This window comes from Doryrhamphus excisus, chromosome 18, assembly GCF_030265055.1.
Source record: "Doryrhamphus excisus isolate RoL2022-K1 chromosome 18, RoL_Dexc_1.0, whole genome shotgun sequence".
In the NCBI taxonomy this organism is placed as follows: domain Eukaryota; kingdom Metazoa; phylum Chordata; class Actinopteri; order Syngnathiformes; family Syngnathidae; genus Doryrhamphus; species Doryrhamphus excisus.
In genome coordinates, this window is record NC_080483.1 from 14,735,096 (window position 1) to 14,753,029 (window position 17,934).

The 17,934-nt window shown below is 43.2% G+C and overlaps 3 protein-coding genes across 6 annotated transcripts; 2 read left to right on the forward strand and 1 right to left on the reverse strand.

The window, feature by feature from the left end:
• The first annotated feature begins 948 nt into the window (after positions 1-948).
• Positions 949-6,454, forward strand: dram2b (DNA-damage regulated autophagy modulator 2b). 2 transcript variants are annotated; one of them, XM_058055652.1, is made up of 9 exons: positions 949-1,161; positions 1,421-1,522; positions 1,749-1,892; positions 2,259-2,326; positions 3,598-3,740; positions 3,807-3,984; positions 4,059-4,141; positions 5,137-5,219; positions 5,286-6,454. In XM_058055652.1, the coding sequence occupies exons 3-9, from the start codon at positions 1,762-1,764 to the stop codon at positions 5,308-5,310; spliced, it is 711 nt and encodes a 236-aa protein (XP_057911635.1). In that variant the 5' UTR covers positions 949-1,161; positions 1,421-1,522; positions 1,749-1,761; the 3' UTR covers positions 5,311-6,454. The 2 variants fall into 2 exon arrangements, with proteins under 2 accessions (XP_057911635.1, XP_057911634.1); XM_058055651.1 differs by having other exon boundaries at positions 960-1,161; positions 5,127-5,219.
• Positions 5,615-8,923, reverse strand: c18h6orf89 (chromosome 18 C6orf89 homolog). Of its 3 annotated transcripts, none has more exons than XM_058055649.1 (8): positions 8,731-8,741; positions 8,076-8,284; positions 7,811-7,976; positions 7,565-7,713; positions 7,352-7,503; positions 7,139-7,274; positions 6,948-7,071; positions 5,615-6,854 (listed from the first exon to the last, which is right to left on the reverse strand). In XM_058055649.1, the coding sequence occupies exons 2-8, from the start codon at positions 8,262-8,264 to the stop codon at positions 6,772-6,774; spliced, it is 999 nt and encodes a 332-aa protein (XP_057911632.1). In that variant the 5' UTR covers positions 8,265-8,284; positions 8,731-8,741; the 3' UTR covers positions 5,615-6,771. The 3 variants fall into 3 exon arrangements, with proteins under 3 accessions (XP_057911632.1, XP_057911631.1, XP_057911630.1); XM_058055648.1 differs by having other exon boundaries at positions 5,616-6,854; positions 8,076-8,287; positions 8,731-8,923; XM_058055647.1 differs by having other exon boundaries at positions 5,617-6,854; positions 8,076-8,287; positions 8,593-8,920.
• On the forward strand, positions 6,708-17,802 carry nfs1 (NFS1 cysteine desulfurase). Its single transcript, XM_058055644.1, has 13 exons — positions 6,708-9,583; positions 10,332-10,408; positions 10,506-10,622; positions 10,689-10,772; positions 11,707-11,859; positions 12,826-12,919; positions 13,974-14,108; positions 15,007-15,164; positions 15,236-15,341; positions 16,323-16,404; positions 16,502-16,585; positions 16,663-16,752; positions 16,833-17,802. Exons 1-13 carry the CDS (start codon positions 9,478-9,480, stop codon positions 16,894-16,896), a joined length of 1,350 nt encoding a protein of 449 aa, XP_057911627.1. The 5' UTR covers positions 6,708-9,477; the 3' UTR covers positions 16,897-17,802.
• The last annotated feature ends 132 nt before the right edge of the window (positions 17,803-17,934 follow it).

Genomic DNA, 17,934 nt, shown 5'->3' on the forward strand with positions numbered 1-17,934 from the left:
TGTCATTGTAAGGAAACACAGCAGCCAACCTTACGCTCGCTCGCAGCCTTCTGGATGCTTCCACACAAGCAATGACCCCGATCTTCTTCTGTACTAATATCACTTGAAAGTTGACTAACAGGGTAACCGAAACTGAGTTCTTGTGGAAAACTAATTCCATCGGTTTATGGTTCATTGTTCGGCTTCAGATGCATTGTGGGGTGACTTATAACTGATGCGGTCCGAAGTTGCTGTTGATCTGGTTCTGCAAACTTTTTGGTGTAATGTTCAAAGGCATCATCCCCCGCTACATTCCCATCAAACCAACTTTGTCGCAGTGAATTCAAAACGTTACAATGATAGTGTCATCTCATTTTGTTACGGCGCTCCCTACTAACTGGCAGCCACTCAGCTTTCTTGCTTTTGCTTATTGTGCCTGTTTTTTTGTTTTAAATTGCATTATAGAGCATCTATAATGTCGACTGTTGCCATTGTCTTAATGTGGCCGTCTCTAAAGGCACGTTTCATCCAAATCTTAATCATTTGTCTTCTAATGCCTTCAGGTGGGATATTTAGGGAATCTTCATGGCTCTGTAGAATAAAGATAAATGGTCCTGATGGGAGCGTGGTTAGTATTGTTACCAATGTCTTTGGCGTATTTAAGAAACGTCCGTTATGTCCAGATGTGCATGTATTGGACTGAATTGTGATTGAGAAATCGCATATAAGGAAGAAAAGAACAAGTCATATAGAGTAAAAAAAAAAATAAATAAAGCCATTATTTTTTATTAGATTAGAGTTGTTTATTTTGTGGTACGTTAGTCCTTGAATTGATTTAAATGTTAACATTCCAAGGTTTTCGATGTTTAAGAATACAAACTGTTGACGAAATAGTTAAAATGCATAAACATTACCGTTCATCTTAACTGTTATGTATTTATGTTTGGTTGAGGTTTGGACCTGCGAGTCAAATATAAGGGCAAGACAAATTCATACACGCATGCGCACTTCGGCGCACGGGTGACAGCTAATGTCTTGTTTAGAAGCGTCCTACAAAGTGCGCGACTATTTTACTTTATATGAAACGCTATTGATGTTAAAAGACGTCCTGTAGAGGTGGGATTGTTGTGTCTGAAATAAGAAACGCCGTTCGTTGATTTGACATCGCACCGCTTGAGTAACGTGAGTGTTAAATTGTTTAAAGATCAAAGAGATAAATAGAACAGACGGAAAGCTAAAGCTAGCAAAGCAAAAGTTGAATTGTAAGACTAATGCTACAAAACTATGTCTGGTATCCCACGGGAAACATTACATAATTCCCTTAATTCGCTTTCAGTGTATTAGCTTAATTTATCATCTGTAATTGAAAAAAAAATTCTCGAACTATATTCACTCTTCTATCTGCTGTTTCACTTCCTGTTCGACTTCCTAATGACTGTAGACGCCATTAAAGTGACCGGCATCAGGACAGTCACATGACCTAACATCCAAAGCACCCTGCCCTTACAGTCAGTCACCACCAACTGACCAGCCTCTTCATCAGGTACAATATCTAATCACCTCCTATACAAAAGTTCAAATGTATGTTGTCATAGAGGAAGTAATTCTACAATATTGTTATTATTGTCCTCTGAGGAACATCAGTCAGCATGGCAGCAATATACAGTATATGTATGATAAGGGTCCATTACTTTTACTTGGTTGTAAATATGTAAAGCTAAAAAAAAATATTTGACAGTAATGTTATGTATGTCTTTTGTGTCGTACAGGACCGAGGAGACGATGTGGTGGTTCCAGCAGGGTCTCTGCTTCTTGCCGGCTCTTCTGGTTGTCTGGACGGCAGCATCATTTATCTTCGCTTACGTCACAGCTGTGCTTCTGAGACATGTGGACCCTCTGGTCCCGTACATCAGGTTAGCGCTAAGTCCTGCTGACTTTTTTGCATGGGTCAGGGGAGAGCACATTTGAATCCAATTAAGTCTTTTGAGTGTCTGGACTGGTTTGGACAGAGAGCGCCTTGTCTGGTTACAGTTGCTTAGCTGTGATTGGATAATCAGGTTTGTTAGTGTTGTTGGAAGAAAACAACTGTATTGCAGTAAGTCAGTTCTTTTGACTGAAAATAACCTCAAACATTTTTAATACTAGTCATGTGGATGAGTGTTCACAGTGGCGGGCTTGCAATTGAAATATTGTTGGTTTGACTCACAGCTAGTGCCGATGTTGTTATCGTTATCACGGTCGCAATTGAAGGTTTTCTGTTGTTTTTTGTTGTTTTGCAGCGACACAGGAACGATGGCACCAGAGAGGTGTGTGTTTGGCATCATGCTGGACGTGTCAGCCTTATTAGGTACAAAAAACAACAACAACACACAATATGTCATGTATGTAAGAGGGTGTTCTGCAAAGGGAGTTTAGCGGGTCACCATTTATTGAGAACTTATGAGCAGTCATAATCTTTTGGGAACTCTGCATAACACTCCATAATAATTCATTCATTTTCTACCGCTTATCCTCACAAGGGTCACGGGGGGGAGCGGGGGTGCTGGAGCCCAGCTGTCTTCGGGTGAGAGGCAGGGTGCACACTGGACTGGTGGCCAGTCAATCACAGGGCACATATAGACAAACAACCATTCACACTCACATTCATACCTATGGACAATTTGGAGTCGCTAATTAACCTAGCATGTTTTTGGAATGTGGGAGGAAACCCACACATGTACGGGAAGAACATGCAAACTCCACACAGAGATGACCGAGGGTGGGATTGAACTCGGGTTTCCTAGCTGTGAGGTCTGCACGCTAACCACTCGTCCACCGTGCAGCCCTCACTCCATAATAATGACATAACAATTTTTTTTAAAATACTCTGGCTCGGGTCAGAAGTAGAATAATATGACATAATTTGTCATATGGGGCGGCACGGCGGTCTAGTGGTTAGCGCGCAGACCTCACAGCTAGGTTCAATTCCACCCTCGGCCATTTCTGTGTGGAGTTTGCATGTTCTCGCCGTGCATGCGTGGGTTTTCTCCGGGTACTCCGGTTTCCTCCCACATTCCAAAAACATGCTAGGTTAATTAGCGACTCCAAATTGTCCATAGGTATGAATGTGAGTGTGAATGGTTGTTTGTCTATATGTGCCCTGTGATTGGCTGGCCACCAGTCCAGGGTGTACCCCGCCTCTCACCCGAAGACAGCTGGGATAGGCTCCAGCACCCCCCGCGACCCTCGTGAGGAAAAAGCGGTAGAAAATGAATGAATGAATGAATGAATTTGTCATATGGGGCGGCACGGCGGACTAGTGGTTAGCGCGCAGACCTCACAGCTAGGAGACCAGGGTTCAATTCCACCCTCGGCCATCTCTGTGTGGAGTTTGCATGTTCTCCCCTTGCGACTCCAAATTGTCCATATATGAATATGTATGAATGTGAGTGTGAATGGTTGTTTGTCTATATGTGCCCTGTGATTGGCTGGCGACCAGTCCAGGGTGTACCCCGCCTCTCGCCCATAGACAGTTGGGATAGGCTCCAGCACCCCCCGCGACCCTTGTGAGGAAAAGCGGTTGAAAATGAATGAATGAATTTGTCATATGTTGCTGATGAAGTCTATTTTTTTGTGCAGGCATGGCAACCGTGTACGTACGATACAAACAAGTGGAGGCGCTGACGGACAACAGCGAGCTCCACCTCCACAGATTGAACCGCTTTGGTCTGCTGCTGGGTGTCTGTAGCTCTTTAGGCATGTGCGTGGTGGCCAACTTCCAGGTGTGTGTCCCTGGTCCTGTATCAGTTTGTGTAAGGTTTGAACATGTTGTGTATGTGTGAGTGCAGAAGACCACACTGTTCTCGGTCCATCTCCTGGGAGCAGTGCTGACCTTAGGCGTGGGAGCGCTTTACATCCTGGTGCAGACTGTGTTGTCTCACTACATGCAGCCTCATGTGCACAGCAGGAGCGTGTTTGTGGTGCGCCTTGCCATCTGGCTGTGGACCCTCATCAGCATTGTCAGCAGTATCCTTCAAATTAGCATTTGTTTGTTTTCCACAAGGTGCTACAGTGCTCCTTAACAGCGTTTCTCCTCACAGTGTTTGTATCATCTGTCATCATGTACAGCAGCCTACCTGGGGTGGATGTCGCTCATAAACTGCACTGGACGCCTGGCGAAACGGTGCGGTGAACTTGTCCTAGCACAGGGGTGGGCAAACTACGGCCCGGGGGCCACATCCGGCCCGCCCAATCTTTCCAAAGTATTTCATTTAAACTCAACATACAACCTGGCATCATGGCCTGAGCCAACCTTTTGATGGTTGTATCAATTTCGTTGTTTGACATTGTCTGTTGTTTACAAAGTGCTCCTGAAAAAAGGGACACAAGCACATAATAATAATTATTATTATTATTATTGGCGGCACGGCGGTTTGGTGGTTAGCGCGCAGACCTCACAGCTAGGAGACCAGGGTTCAATTCCCACCCTCGGCCATCTCTGTGTGGAGTTTGCATGTTCTCCCCGTGCATGCGTGGGTTTTCTCCGGGTACTCCGGTTTCCTCCCACATTCCAAAAAACATGCTAGGTTAATTGGCGACTCCAAATTGTCCATAGGTATGAATGTGAGTGTGAATGGTTGTTTGTCTATATGTGCCCTGTGATTGGCTGGCGACCAGTCCAGGGTGTACCCCGCCTCTCGCCCGAAGACAGCTGGGATAGGCTCCAGCACCCCCCGCGACCCTCGTGAGGAAAAGCGGTAGAAAATGAATGAATGAATTATTATTATTATTATTATTATAAGTATTATTAGAACTATTATGATTATTATAATTATTATATTAATGCTAATTATTATATTAACTATATATAATATTATTGTTATATTTGCATATTTTACATAATATAATAATTATTATTTTAATTTTATTGTATTATAATATTTTATTATTTTTAAAATATTTAAATCTAAATATAAAATAATAAATAATAGCAGATTGCATGACAATTTTACAGATACAATAATACCAGGTGGACTAAAATATATAGTCTGCCCCCCCCCCCCCCCCCCGTAAATTTTGTCATATCAATGCGGCCCGCGAGTCAAAAAGTTTGCCCACCCCTGTCCTAGCATAATGACAAAGTGTGATGATGTTGTTTTTATATTCAGGGTTACACAGCTCACATCATCAGTACCGTATGCGAGTGGTCACTGGCCTTCTCCTTCATCAGCTTCTTTCTCACCTACATACAAGACTTTCAGGTATTCGGTTCTCTTTTTTTTCCATATTATTTGTTTGTTTTTTTAACATTTGTGTTGTTCTCCAAGAAAATTAACTTGCGGGCCGAGGTAGACATGCAGAGCTCCCACTTGTACGACTCGCCGCATCAAAGCTTCGCCGCTCTTCATGACAAATCGGAAGCGTCAGAGTCATCGCCACTGCTGCTGTCAGGAGCGACGTGACCCTTGAAAGTACTGTACTACTTTTTACTTCACAGGTAGTGAAATTTATTCACATTCTTTCACTTCTATCCTGATATTTAAGACGTTTTCGGGCTTCCGTTCTGATATCATGCAAAGTTTGCTTATTTTATTGCAGTAAAAACAAACCTCGGTTGCATTGAGCTTGTTGGAGTTGCACTTTATCTGCTTTATACATAATATAACTATTATGGAGACGTGCTGATTGTTATGGAAAAAAAACATCCAAACAAACTAACATACAGTAAACCTCGGATATATCGGATTCAATTGTTCCCACTGGTTTTGTCCGATATAAGCGAAATCCGTTATATGCGTATACCGGAAAATGTCCGTTTTACGCATATATCGGATTTATATCCGGTATATGGGTAAATCGGATTTTATCCGTTATAAAAAGGCACTTCCTTGACTATGTTTCCAATGTACCTGGACGCGCAGGCAACGCTGCAAACGCTGCAAATGACGTCGTATAGGGGCCTGTCACGATTCGGCGAATCGGAGCGCCACTATGCGGCCATCCGATATATGCGAGGGAAATTTAATGGAAATGCATTGGAACGGGACTGGAGATTTTGTCCGAAATAGGCGAAATCCGTTATAAAAAATCCGATATATGCAATGAATTTTTATTGGAAATGCATTACAGAAAAATCGGTTCTTTTTTATCTGTCCGTTGTGAGCGAATTTCCGATATATCCGAGTCCGATATATCCGAGGTTTACTGTAACACTTGTCAATGGACATCACTCCATTTGAATTGTCCTCTTCAATTCACTTAAGTGATTTTTCTCGACTCAGCTATTCAACGTTGCTCTAAAAGTACATACAGGTTTTTTAAAGGCTGATTCATAATTGTGATTTATTCACTTCATACATGTTTTTTGGTCCCATAAATTTTCTGCATTGATGAAAAGCATAACAACATTTCAAGATTTTGTTCAAAGAAACAGCTTAACCATACTGTGTGCCACATACATCCAGCAATATCAATAAATAATAGGGAAACAAGAGAAGCAGCTTTATCTTTTGTGCAAATTGAAAGGAAATCACTACACGGGTCCTGAAAGATGAAGGCGGACCTATCGTCTTCACAAATGTTCACTTATTTGAAAAAAGAAAAAGTTCATTTATGGCACACCGAGTTTCTTCTGCCTTTTCGCAACCTTGGCGTGCTTCAAATCAGCACACCAAAGTCACACATTTGCGCAGCAGTCTCCAGTTCTGAGGGGGGGGGGGTCATAAGGCATCTGTGGGGGCGGAGCCTCTTCAGATACGCACCGCCGAGCTTCAGCAGGAAGTCGGGACAATCGGCGTCAAACCTTTTGTGGGGTTAAAATGCTGACCCGTCGCACACAATGTTCTGGCCTCGGCCGGGGAATAGCTCCATCTGCCAGTAGCGAGGGTCGGCGTACACTGCACAGGTCAAGGTCACATGTCGGGACGTTGCGTTCACTGTACAGATTTATTTTCCATACTGACACAGGTGTTGAATGATGAAAGCAATACCTATGTCTCCCGGGTTGAGCCATAAGTTGAAGGAACTGCAGTATTTTTGACAGCGTTGAACAGGAACAACTCGAACCGTCGGGAGCCCCTCGCCTACCACCAACCAGCCCAAGACCCCCACACCCTGAGACTCAAACAACAGCAGCAGTAAATACACAGGAAGACAGAATTTTTCATATTTTTGGACTCACTTTGCTCTGGGAGTTGATGCTGTGGGTGACCATGCAGCGCTGCAAGATGGTCCCGGCACTGTCCAGCAGGGGGCAGAGCTCCGCTTTGGGAAAGAGCCACCTCAGCACCTTCTCTCTGGTCGCAGAGCGAAACCTCCTACAGAAATGCAGCAGCGTCTGTGTCTTATTCACGCACTCACAAATTCAGTAGAAGGTCACAAAGTCGATGTGTACCAAAGCAAGGTGAAGTTAGCGGGTCCTTGCGGGAGGCCAGCGTTCAGATTCTGCACGCCGTCGTCATCTTCAAGCAAAACCGACATGGAACCCGAATGGGCCAGGTAAAGCTCCTCCAGCTGGAGCCTCTCAATGCTGAGGGACTCGCCACCCTGCAGGAAACAACAAGGAATTATTAGAACACAATTCAACTGAGATTGATGAACAGCTGACCTTCAACAGGACAAGTTGAGGCCCCCGACGCAAGGTCACAGTCCCGCTGAGGCTCTCTGGGATCTCCAGCACTGATGAGATGTCTGCACAGCCAGAACAGTTGACCAAGTTCTGTCTGACGGAACCGGCACTCCACCATTCATGGAAACCTGCACAACCCCCACCTGTATTGTCATCTTAATTCTTCATATTTTTTTCAGTTCTGTTTTTAATGAGCATGTAAAATGGAGGTGGTGCCGATCATACCTAGCAAGTTGTACTTCTTGGCAATGGGCAGCGACAGCAGGCGTACGTGACTGAGAGGTGACGACCAGTTATAGGACCCCAAATGGACCAGACCCAACTGCGCGGAACTCTGCGGATACGAGAAGGCCAAGACCACCACCAACAGGAATCCCACTACCACCACAAACTACACACAATGACAGGACAGTTTAGTCAGTTTCACATAGTACAATACCCATTGTTTACTATAGGATTGTATTGGATTGTATACGCTTCTTGTCCTGACCTTGGCGGTGGCCCTGAGAACAGGGAACTGAGGCGGATCTCTCCTGGGCTCATTGGTCTCCAGCATCCGTTTGATGAAGCACTCGATCTCCCTCTCTGACATCCCGTAGCGGTAGCCCGACTGACGGAGGATGTCGATGCTCTCGGACAGTTTGTCGTAAATGCAAGGCTCGCTCATCGTCGTCCCCATGGCAACAGCAATGGCGGCCGCTTCTGAGTAAAAATGCGCAATTTCGCATAATAAGTGTTAAGTGACATCCAATGTGTTGACTAATATAACGTGTTTAAATCACTTATAGGTTCTTGCGCAAAATACGAAGTGAATACAAAGTTATCTAAAATGATAAATATGTTCGTATCGCAAATTTTCATGACATAAGGCGATTAAAATGTGAGTTAACTTAAAATGACATGTACTTTAGACTGTACATGCTAGCTTGTGTTTACTTGCAACGCTCGTTTGCTAGCAATGTCATTTGCATCGCTTAAGGATAAAGACAGCGAATGGATTAGCTCACCTTCGAGGAAAAAACAACGACCTTTTAGGAAAGCGTTTTTCAGTTCGGCATCCCTTAAAAATGGTGTAATTTATGTTTTTAACATAATATTCTAGATGATTCGCTACAGTGCATAGCTATACTTCCTAGACTACACACCTGCAACTCGCTCTTCTTCTACGGTTGATGGTTTGAGATTTCGCTATCGCCACCAACTGGTCGTCGAAAAAAAGAATGTAAACTGATAGGGAAACTCGTTTCTGTGGAATGTGTTTTCACCGTTTTTTCTTTGTTTTTCCGCAGTTACTGATAAAATATATGGCAGAGCATACTTTAAATATTAGTGATTCTTACACAAAAACACATTGACGAGCTTGCATTCCAGCAAGCAGCATCGAACCAATCAGAAAACACAACCACCACAGCTGATCCTATTAGCCAATGAGAGCACAGTTTACAGGAAATTCTGGACCTTGTGCGTCAAATCAGACAGGACCCGGAAACAGCTCAAAATGATACACAATAATGTTTGTTTTTCTAAGCGAAAACACAAATAAAGTTCAACAGACGTGTCATAACGCAACAAAAATTTAATAGGTAATGTTGACATTTAAAATTACTAATATCTTAACCAAAGAACTCTTATATAAAGAATAGAACGCACAGTCAACATTACAAAAACTTTATTTTGAAAATAGATTCCGGAAATGCCTTTGCTACCCATGTGAGGTACACATCAGACATGTAACCTGGTTGTGAAGTGACTTTCACAATTGTTCTTTTCCAGCCTGCATGTTCAGACGAGGATTAAACTCACTCAACAAGAGTCAGGAAATAGTCTTTAGTCAACACCAGTCAGTCCACTGTTCTGCTGTTGTCTCGAAGTGAAACTTAACCGCCGTCCAGATGCTCTCCTCAGGCAGGACAGCGTCCTCCCGCCTCTGCTGGCCGCTGCCAAGGCTCACTGTCTGGCTGAATTCCGACCAGAGAGCCGCCAGCACTCTTCAGAAAGGTAACAGCAGCTCTTACTAGCTGCTAGTCTGCCTCTGCGCAGCTAGCTTGATGCTAACTACAAAGTGACGCAGTTTAGTGTAAGGACGAAGAAGACGCGTTTAAATAACCTGCAATACTTTATTTTGGTAATACTAACAACTGTCTTGTGTGATACGAGTAATCACAGTCTCTGTTATTGTTGGAGTAGCACTTATAACTCCTAACAATATAACTGCACTGCATTATAATCAAAGTTTTCAATGCAGTACTCCACATGTACTGCACTTACACACAAGGGAGGCATAATAATTGAAATAAGCTTTTATAAATTACACACAAATAAAATAAGGAGAAAAATTAGCATTAACACAAGTATTTGGACTAATAGTCCAGTAGTGAAATTATGAAATAGTAATAATGAAAGTGAAAATAAGCCCTACTCATGCTTGTACTTGTTTTCATTCTGCATATTGCTGCTGAAAATGTTGATCATTAACTAAAAAGTGTTCAACATGTTTGTATTGATTATATGTCACTCTTCACAATGATGATGCTCCACTTGAGTAGCGTATTGCAGCCATGAATATTAAATTAATGCTACATTTGCTCAACATGTTTACATTAATTCTATGGCATTCTTAAGAATGATGACGTTCCACAGAAGTAGCTGACCCAGAATGACTCAGCTCTTCCTGACCAGCCACACAGTCACAGATCCGGAGTCAGTCTCCGGTCATACATTCTTTTTGTTTTTTTTTTCCCTACAGAGCTGATAAAGAAACGTGACCTGGAGAAAGATGAGCTCCGCCCCCTCTATATGGACTTCCAGGCAACGACGCCAATGGTATTTGTTAAGGATGCTCCAATTGTTGCCTGCTTTAATTAAAATTTACACAAATAAATTGACTTATAGCAATAAAGTTGATTGTTTGCTACCATAGGATCCTCGGGTGCTGGATGCCATGTTGCCTTATCAAGTCAATTACTATGGCAACCCTCACTCCAGAACACATGCGTACGGTTGGGAGAGCGAGAGCGCCATGGAGACGGCTCGGAAGGTACCTTTTCTTTCTTTTCTTTTTATGGATGCATCCCTCTTACATGTGTTGTCTCGCTCCGAGCAGCAGGTGGCCGACGTGATTGGAGCAGACCCCCGAGAGATCATCTTCACCAGCGGTGCCACCGAGTCCAATAACATGGCTATCAAGGTCCCATTCTGCTTTTATATATGGCTTAAATAACAAATACAGTTGAACCCGCTTAAGTCTGTCCCTATTATGTCACCGATAAGCTCAGGAAGTCCCGGTCCAGCGAGTTATTATTATTATTATTATTATTAAAAAGTGCCAAAGTTGACATTGACATGGTCGAAAGTAGTTTTTCATAAGGTTTGACTTTACACCCCGGACTGGTGGCCAGCCAATCACAGGGCACATATAGACAAACAACCATTCACACTCACATTCATACCTATGGACAATTTGGAGTCGCTAATTAACCTAGCATGTTTTTGGTGTGCAGCCTAAAGGGGACCTATTATTTATATTATTCCTATTTTCAGTGCTTTGTATTGAGTTGTGGACTCCTATAGAGCAGCTACACACAATAACCCGCACAGAAAGCTTTCTAGATCTTCCAGATTCTGCACCTCTTTGTGTAGTGTTTCCATGGACTTCACATTGATATCAGAACTCGCCAATTAGCTTGTTTTTGGAATGTGGGAGGAAACCGGAGTACCCGGAGAAAACCCATGCATGCACGGGGAGAACATGCCCGAGGGTGGAATCGAACACGGGTCTCCTAGCTGTGAGGTCTGCGCGCTAACCACGCTAACCACTAGTGTTTCCATGGACTTCACATTAACGTCAGAACTCGCCAATTAGCTTGTTTTTGGAATGTGGGAGGTACTCTGTTTTCCCCGGTGAAAACCCACGCATGCACGGGGAGAACACGCAAACTCCACACAGAGATGGCTGAGGGTGGAATTGAACCCTGGTCTCCTAGCTGTGAGGTCTGCGCGCTAACCACTCGACCACCGCCCACGTCGCCATAATATTATATCAAAACAGAAGAATCACAATACAAATATGCACAAATGGAGGAAAAAGATGTCAATAAACTTCCACTTCCTTTCATCTGCAGGGTGTAGGCAGGTTCTACCAGGCCAAGAAGCGACACGTGATCACTACGCAGACGGAACATAAATGTGTCCTGGACTCCTGCCGCATTCTGGAGGCGGAGGGATTCCGCATCACTTACTTGCCGGTTCAGAAGAACGGACTGGTGGACCTTGAGGTGTGTCAATGAACTCTTAACGTCATCGTTGTCACTGTCAGTGAGGAAACACTAGAGCAAGGGGTGGGCAAACTACAACCCGGGGGCCACATGCGGTCCAGCAAGTGTTTGAATCCGGCCCGCCAGTTGCATTCTAAGTATTTCAACTTTTAACATACGACAGCTGGCAACATAACTTGCAAGTCGGATGTCTTATTCAGACAAAAATCAAAACAAAACTGTAAAATTTTGTAGTTTGCTGCGGTCTGATGATTAAAGTGCTCCTGAAAAAAGAATATAGTTTATAATAGAACATATAGCTGATAATATAACACTTTTACAGATAAAATTAGACAAATAATTCAATGTGGACTGTTAGAATTATAAGCGTAAAATAGTGTGTGTGTTAAATATACTTTCTGCCCCCCCCCCCCGCGACAATTTTGTTAACTCAAAGCGGCCCGCGAGTCAAAAAGTTAGCCCACCCCTGGGCAAGAGCCTTGGAAAACTGGATACAAAACTATTAAATCTTCATTCATTCATTCATTTTCTACCGCTTTTTCCTCACGAGGGTCGCGGGGGGTGCTGGAGCCTATCCCAGCTGTCTTCGGGCGAGAGGCGGGGTACAGTCTGGACTAGTGGCCAACCAATCACAGGGCACATATAGACAAACAACCATTCACACTCACATTCATACCTATGGACAATTTGGAGTCGCTAATTAACCTAGCATGTTTTTGGAATGTGGGAGGAAACCGGAGTACCCGGAGAAAACCCACGCATGCACGGGGAGAACATGCAAACTCCACACAGAGATGCCCGAGGGTGGAATTGAACCCTGGTCTCCTAGCTGTGAGGTCTGCGCGCTAACCACTAGACCGCCTCGTGCCACTATTAAATCTTATTAAATCAAAACTAAGTGTTTCATAGGCAAATAAGAATATGCACTCAAAATGATGACTGATGTTTTTTTTTTTTTCTTTCCAGCTCCTGGAGGCATCCCTCACTCCTGATACCTCCCTGGTGTCCATAATGACAGTCAACAATGAGATCGGCGTGATGCAACCTGTTAAAGAAATAGGTAACATATCACCATAGGGAAGAACTAAATCTGAAACACTTCTATGCTAGGACTACGTTAAAAAGCCATAGCATTTTAGTATGTGGAATCAAACTATGGAATGGATTGCGTAAGACTCTCGAACAATGCACAACGATGAGCCAATTCAAGAAACAATACAAGCAGTTGATGTTTGCTAAATACAAGGATGAAGAGTCTTGAACCAGTCATGATGTGCTATATACAGTAAACCTCGGATATATCGGACTCGGATATATCGGAAATTCGCTCACAACGGACAGATAAAAAAGAACCGATTTTTCTGTAATGCATTTCCAATAAAAATTCATTGCATATATCGGATTTTTTATAACGGATTTCGCCTATTTCGGACAAAATCTCCAGTCCCGTTCCAATGCATTTCCATTAAATTTCCCTCGCATATATCGGATGGCCGCATCGTGGCGCTCCGATTCGCCGAATCGTGACAGGCCGCTATACGACGTCATTTGCAGCGTTTGCAGCGTTGCCTGCGCGTCCAGGTACATTGGAAACATAGTCAAGGAAGTGCCTTTTTATAACGGATCAGATCCGATTTACGCATATACCGGATATAAATTCGATATATGCGTAAAACGGACATTTTCCGGTATACGCATATAACGGATTTCGCTTATATCGGACAAAACCAGTGGGAACAATTGAATCCGATATATCCGAGGTTTACTGTATATCACTATATTGACACTTACTATGGTAACCATTATGTCATTGGATGGTGATATCACCTTGTACTTCGGTACGGGACAAAAAATTAAAAAAAAAAACAAAAAAAAAACCTTAAACTAAAATTAGGAAAGCAGGAAGTGAACAAATGTAACAGTTACTGATTATAAAAGTACCAGATGGAGGGGTAGGATTTAATAAGCTTTGCTTCTTCCTACTCCTTTTTGGACATGTGGAACTGTGAACTGATTATGTGATGCATTCAATTGTAATCTGATGCATGTTCTAATGAAATCAAACCATTACCATTCACTAAGTGCTGTCATCACCATTGCTTCTGTGTACGCAGGTCAGCTGTGTCGTTCCAAGGGAGTCTTCTTCCACACGGACGCGGCGCAGGCGGTAGGAAAGGTTCCCATCAACGTGGCCGACTCCAAGATTGACCTGATGTCCATCAGCGGCCACAAGATTTACGGACCCAAAGGTAAAGGTACTTTAGTGGAATGTTAATATAGATAAAAAACAAGAAGTCACTATTAATGTTATTGACATGCTGACTTCATCCGCATGGAGAACCTCACTCCATTCACTGTTCTGTTTGTTTGTGTTCAAAATTTTGTCAGGAATGGGATGTGGAAGAACTGATTCAATTTTGGGGGTGATGTGGTTCTCTGTCTGGATTCAGGATTTTTTAAAAGGATTCTTGAACATTGCAAAAGAGGACCACTTTCGCCATTTGTGCAAATATCTCCACACAAAAAAAATGGTCAGAGCACCTAAAAAAAAGTTTCCTCCTATTTTTACAAATGATCAAAGACCGATCAAAAAAATATTGGATTATTATTTTGGTGTTAATCACAATATGGTGCTTGGCGCAGGTCTAATCTTAAAACTTAAAATAGATTAGCCTTGTTCTGCTTGAAATCTATTCATTCATCTGTTGCTTCAAGTGATCATAACCTTGTTAATGTGAATTTAAAATGATCCATCCATCCATTTTCCTCCACTTATCCGGGTCCGGGTCGCGGGGGTAGCAGTCTTAGTAGGGAATCCCAGACTTCCCGGTCCCCGGCCACCTCCTCCAGCTCCACCGGGAGGACACCAAGGCGTTCCCAGGCCTGCTGTGAGACATAATCCCTCCAGCGTGTCCTAGGTCTTCCCCCGGGGCCTTTTCCCGGCTGGGCATGCCCGGAACACCTCACCAGGGAGGCGTCTGGGAGGCATTCGGACTAGATGCCCGACTCCTCTCGATGTGAAGAAGAAGCGGCTCTACTCTGAGCCCCTCCCGGATGACTGAGCTCCTCATCCTAATGAAATGATGAAATTATTATGATAAAATATTGAACTCAATTCTCAAATAATAACCACCCGTGTCTACACAGGCGTGGGTGCACTCTATGTGAGACGCCGGCCTCGCGTGAGACTGGAGCCACTTCAGAACGGTGGAGGCCAAGAGAGAGGTTTGCGCTCCGGCACGGTCCCCACGCCCCTGGCCGTTGGTCTGGGAGCCGCCTGCAGCATCGCCCAGCAGGAGATGGAGGTCAGACAAGACACACACTCCCGCACAATCTATGAACATACGAAGGATTGAAATGTTGTATGCGTGTACAGTATGATCACCAAAGAGTGTCCATGCTGTCGAATCGCCTGGTCCAGAAGATCATGTCTGAAATCCCTGATGTCATCATGAACGGAGACCCAGAACAACGCTACCCTGGTAGACAACATCACTCTTTAAAGGGGGACCTTTTCATTTCATTTATACTGCTTATCCTCACGAGGGTCGCGGGGGTGCTGGAGCTGGTGGCCAGCCAATCATAGGGCACATATAGGCAAACAACCATTCACACTCACATTCATACCTATGGACAATTTGGAGTCGCTAATTAACCTAGCATGTTTTTGGAATGTGGGAGGAAACCGGAGTACCCGGAGAAAACCCATGCATGCACGGGGAGAACATGCCCGAGGGTGGAATCGAACACGGGTCTCCTAGCTGTAAGGTCTGCGCGCTAAACACTCGACCGCCGTGCAGCCTAAAGTGGACCTATTATTTATATTATTCCTATTTTCAGTGCTTTTTATTGAGTTGTGGACTCCTATAGAGCAGCTACACACAATAACCCGCACAGAAAGCTTTCTAGATCTTCCAGATTGTACACCTCTTTCTGTAGTGTTTCCCATGGACTTCACATTGACATCAGAACTCGCCAATTATCTTGTTTTTGGAATGTGGGAGGTACTCCGTTTTCCCCGGAGAACATGCAAACTCCACACAGAGATGGCTGAGGGTGGAATTGAACCCTGGTCTCCTAGCTGTGAGGTCTGCGAGCTAACCACTCGACCACCGCCCACGTCGCCATAATATTATATCAAAACAGAAGAATCACCTATTATGGACCTATTATTTATATTATTCCTATTTTCAGTGCTTTGTATTGAGTTTTCGACTCCTATAGAGCAGCTACACACAATAACCTGCACAGAATGCTTTCTAGATCCTCCAGATTCTGAACCTCTTTCTGTAGTGTTTCCATGGACTTCACATTGACGTCAGAAGTTTGAAAAAACTTTTTAAAAAATGCAAACCTCATTATCTCATGTTGTATTACACAACATTTATAGGTCAGAAAAGTATAAAAGGCATAATCGGTCCCCTTTAACATCATTGACATTTGTTGATAAATTTGTGCGTCAGGCTGCGTCAACTTGTCGTTCGCCTACGTGGAGGGAGAGAGTCTGTTGATGGCGTTAAAGGACGTGGCGCTGTCTTCCGGAAGGTGAGCCTCACCATTGTTGAAATACTCTTTAACAGTTAGCAATCCCCTGACAATCACAGGCGTGTGTCTTTTTTTTTTTTTTTTTTTTGATGTGCAGTGCATGTACGTCAGCCTCTCTTGAACCGTCGTACGTACTCAGGGCCATCGGCGCCGATGAAGATCTGGCCCACTCTTCCATCAGGTTGATAATCATCATCCTGCAGAAGATACTGTAGTATATCTGCGATATGATGTTTAATGTGTTTGTGTGCTCATAAGGTTTGGGATTGGTCGCTTCACCACAGAGGAGGAGGTGGACTACACTGCAGACAAATGCATCCAGCAAGTTCAAAGACTCAGAGAGATGAGGTGAGATAAAACTTGACTTTGTTGATAGACTTGATAAACGGTTATGATTTTTTTTGTTTGTTTGTGCGTCTGTCTTTCAGTCCTCTATGGGAGATGGTGCAGGAAGGCATCGATCTGAAGAGCATCAAGTGGACGCAGCACTAGACTCCTCTCATTTCCTGGTTGACAAATGGGATTTTTTGAAAATTTTTTTTTTTTTTCTCTTTCCTTTCTTTTGCCGTACATAAACACGCACAAATATTATTTCAGACGGCTCTTAAAGAAGGAAATAATAACTCTGTTTAAGTTCACAAAACCTCACACGCTTTGGGATTGTTATCATGAGTACCAAAACTTTTGAATGCAAACTTCAGTGTTTTTATTATCCAGTCACCCATATTAGATGTGGTGTTTTTTTTGTATATGAATGAGCTTTATATTTGTGCAGCCATACAGTTGTTGAGTGTGACGTCCACGTGCTGTGTTTATGTCTTCACCTATGTCACAAAGCATCATCATGTTAGTGTCATACTAAAACCCGGAACCATGCAGGACCTGATTTTCAAAATGGTGTAGGGGACAAACTGTCCAATATAGTGCATACTTATAAGGAGATCAACATTTAAAGAAGTCTATTAAATGTCTATTAAAGAAAGTGTCTTATCGGACCTGGTGTTTTTTGTAAGCAGTTCATTTTGGATGTACAATATTATTCAATAAACATGTACAATGCAGAATGTTTAATACAAGATTATTCCACCTACCGTGCATACTAATTTTAGGTCAATATAGTGTTTAAAATACATACATTAATACAGGGCAACATACTGAAAAATAAAAAGATGTGGCGCGCGCTTTAAAAGTTTTATAGTTTCCAAAAAAACGTTATTATAGTCAAAGGCAAAGCTTTTTGTGCAATTTATTAGTATTGTAGTGCTAGGTTACCGATACATAATTCACCCCGGAACGATCGATAGGGGAGTGGTTGCCACCCGGAGGGGTTGGCGCGAGGGAGAGGGGATTCTCTCTTCCTGTTGTGGTTGCGAAGCGTTCAGTTATGTGTCACGTAGCGAGGAGTGCAATGTTAATTTTTGTGTGAAGAATAAAGTTTTCTTCAAAGTTCGACACCCCGCCTCAGACTCGAGTTCTTCGGCGCTTCAGTATCAACATTTCAGCATTTTTTTCTTAAAATTGTCATTTTGC

Coding starts and splice junctions, on each gene's coding strand:
- c18h6orf89 (XM_058055649.1), bottom strand. CDS start 8,264: ATGGGGACGACGATGAGCGAGCCTTGCATTTACGACAAACTGTCCGAG. Junction 7,504..7,564: donor CTCAACTTGTCCTGTTGAAG/GTCAGCTGTTCA, acceptor TGTTTCCTGCAG/GGTGGCGAGTCCCTCAGCAT. Junction 7,072..7,138: donor GCATCAACTCCCAGAGCAAA/GTGAGTCCAAAA, acceptor TTTGAGTCTCAG/GGTGTGGGGGTCTTGGGCTG.
- dram2b (XM_058055651.1), top strand. CDS start 1,762: ATGTGGTGGTTCCAGCAGGGTCTCTGCTTCTTGCCGGCTCTTCTGGTT. Junction 2,327..3,597: donor GGACGTGTCAGCCTTATTAG/GTACAAAAAACA, acceptor TTTTTTGTGCAG/GCATGGCAACCGTGTACGTA. Junction 4,142..5,126: donor ACTGGACGCCTGGCGAAACG/GTGCGGTGAACT, acceptor TTTTATATTCAG/GGTTACACAGCTCACATCAT.
- nfs1 (XM_058055644.1), top strand. CDS start 9,478: ATGCTCTCCTCAGGCAGGACAGCGTCCTCCCGCCTCTGCTGGCCGCTG. Junction 10,623..10,688: donor CCATGGAGACGGCTCGGAAG/GTACCTTTTCTT, acceptor CGCTCCGAGCAG/CAGGTGGCCGACGTGATTGG. Junction 11,860..12,825: donor ACGGACTGGTGGACCTTGAG/GTGTGTCAATGA, acceptor TTTTCTTTCCAG/CTCCTGGAGGCATCCCTCAC.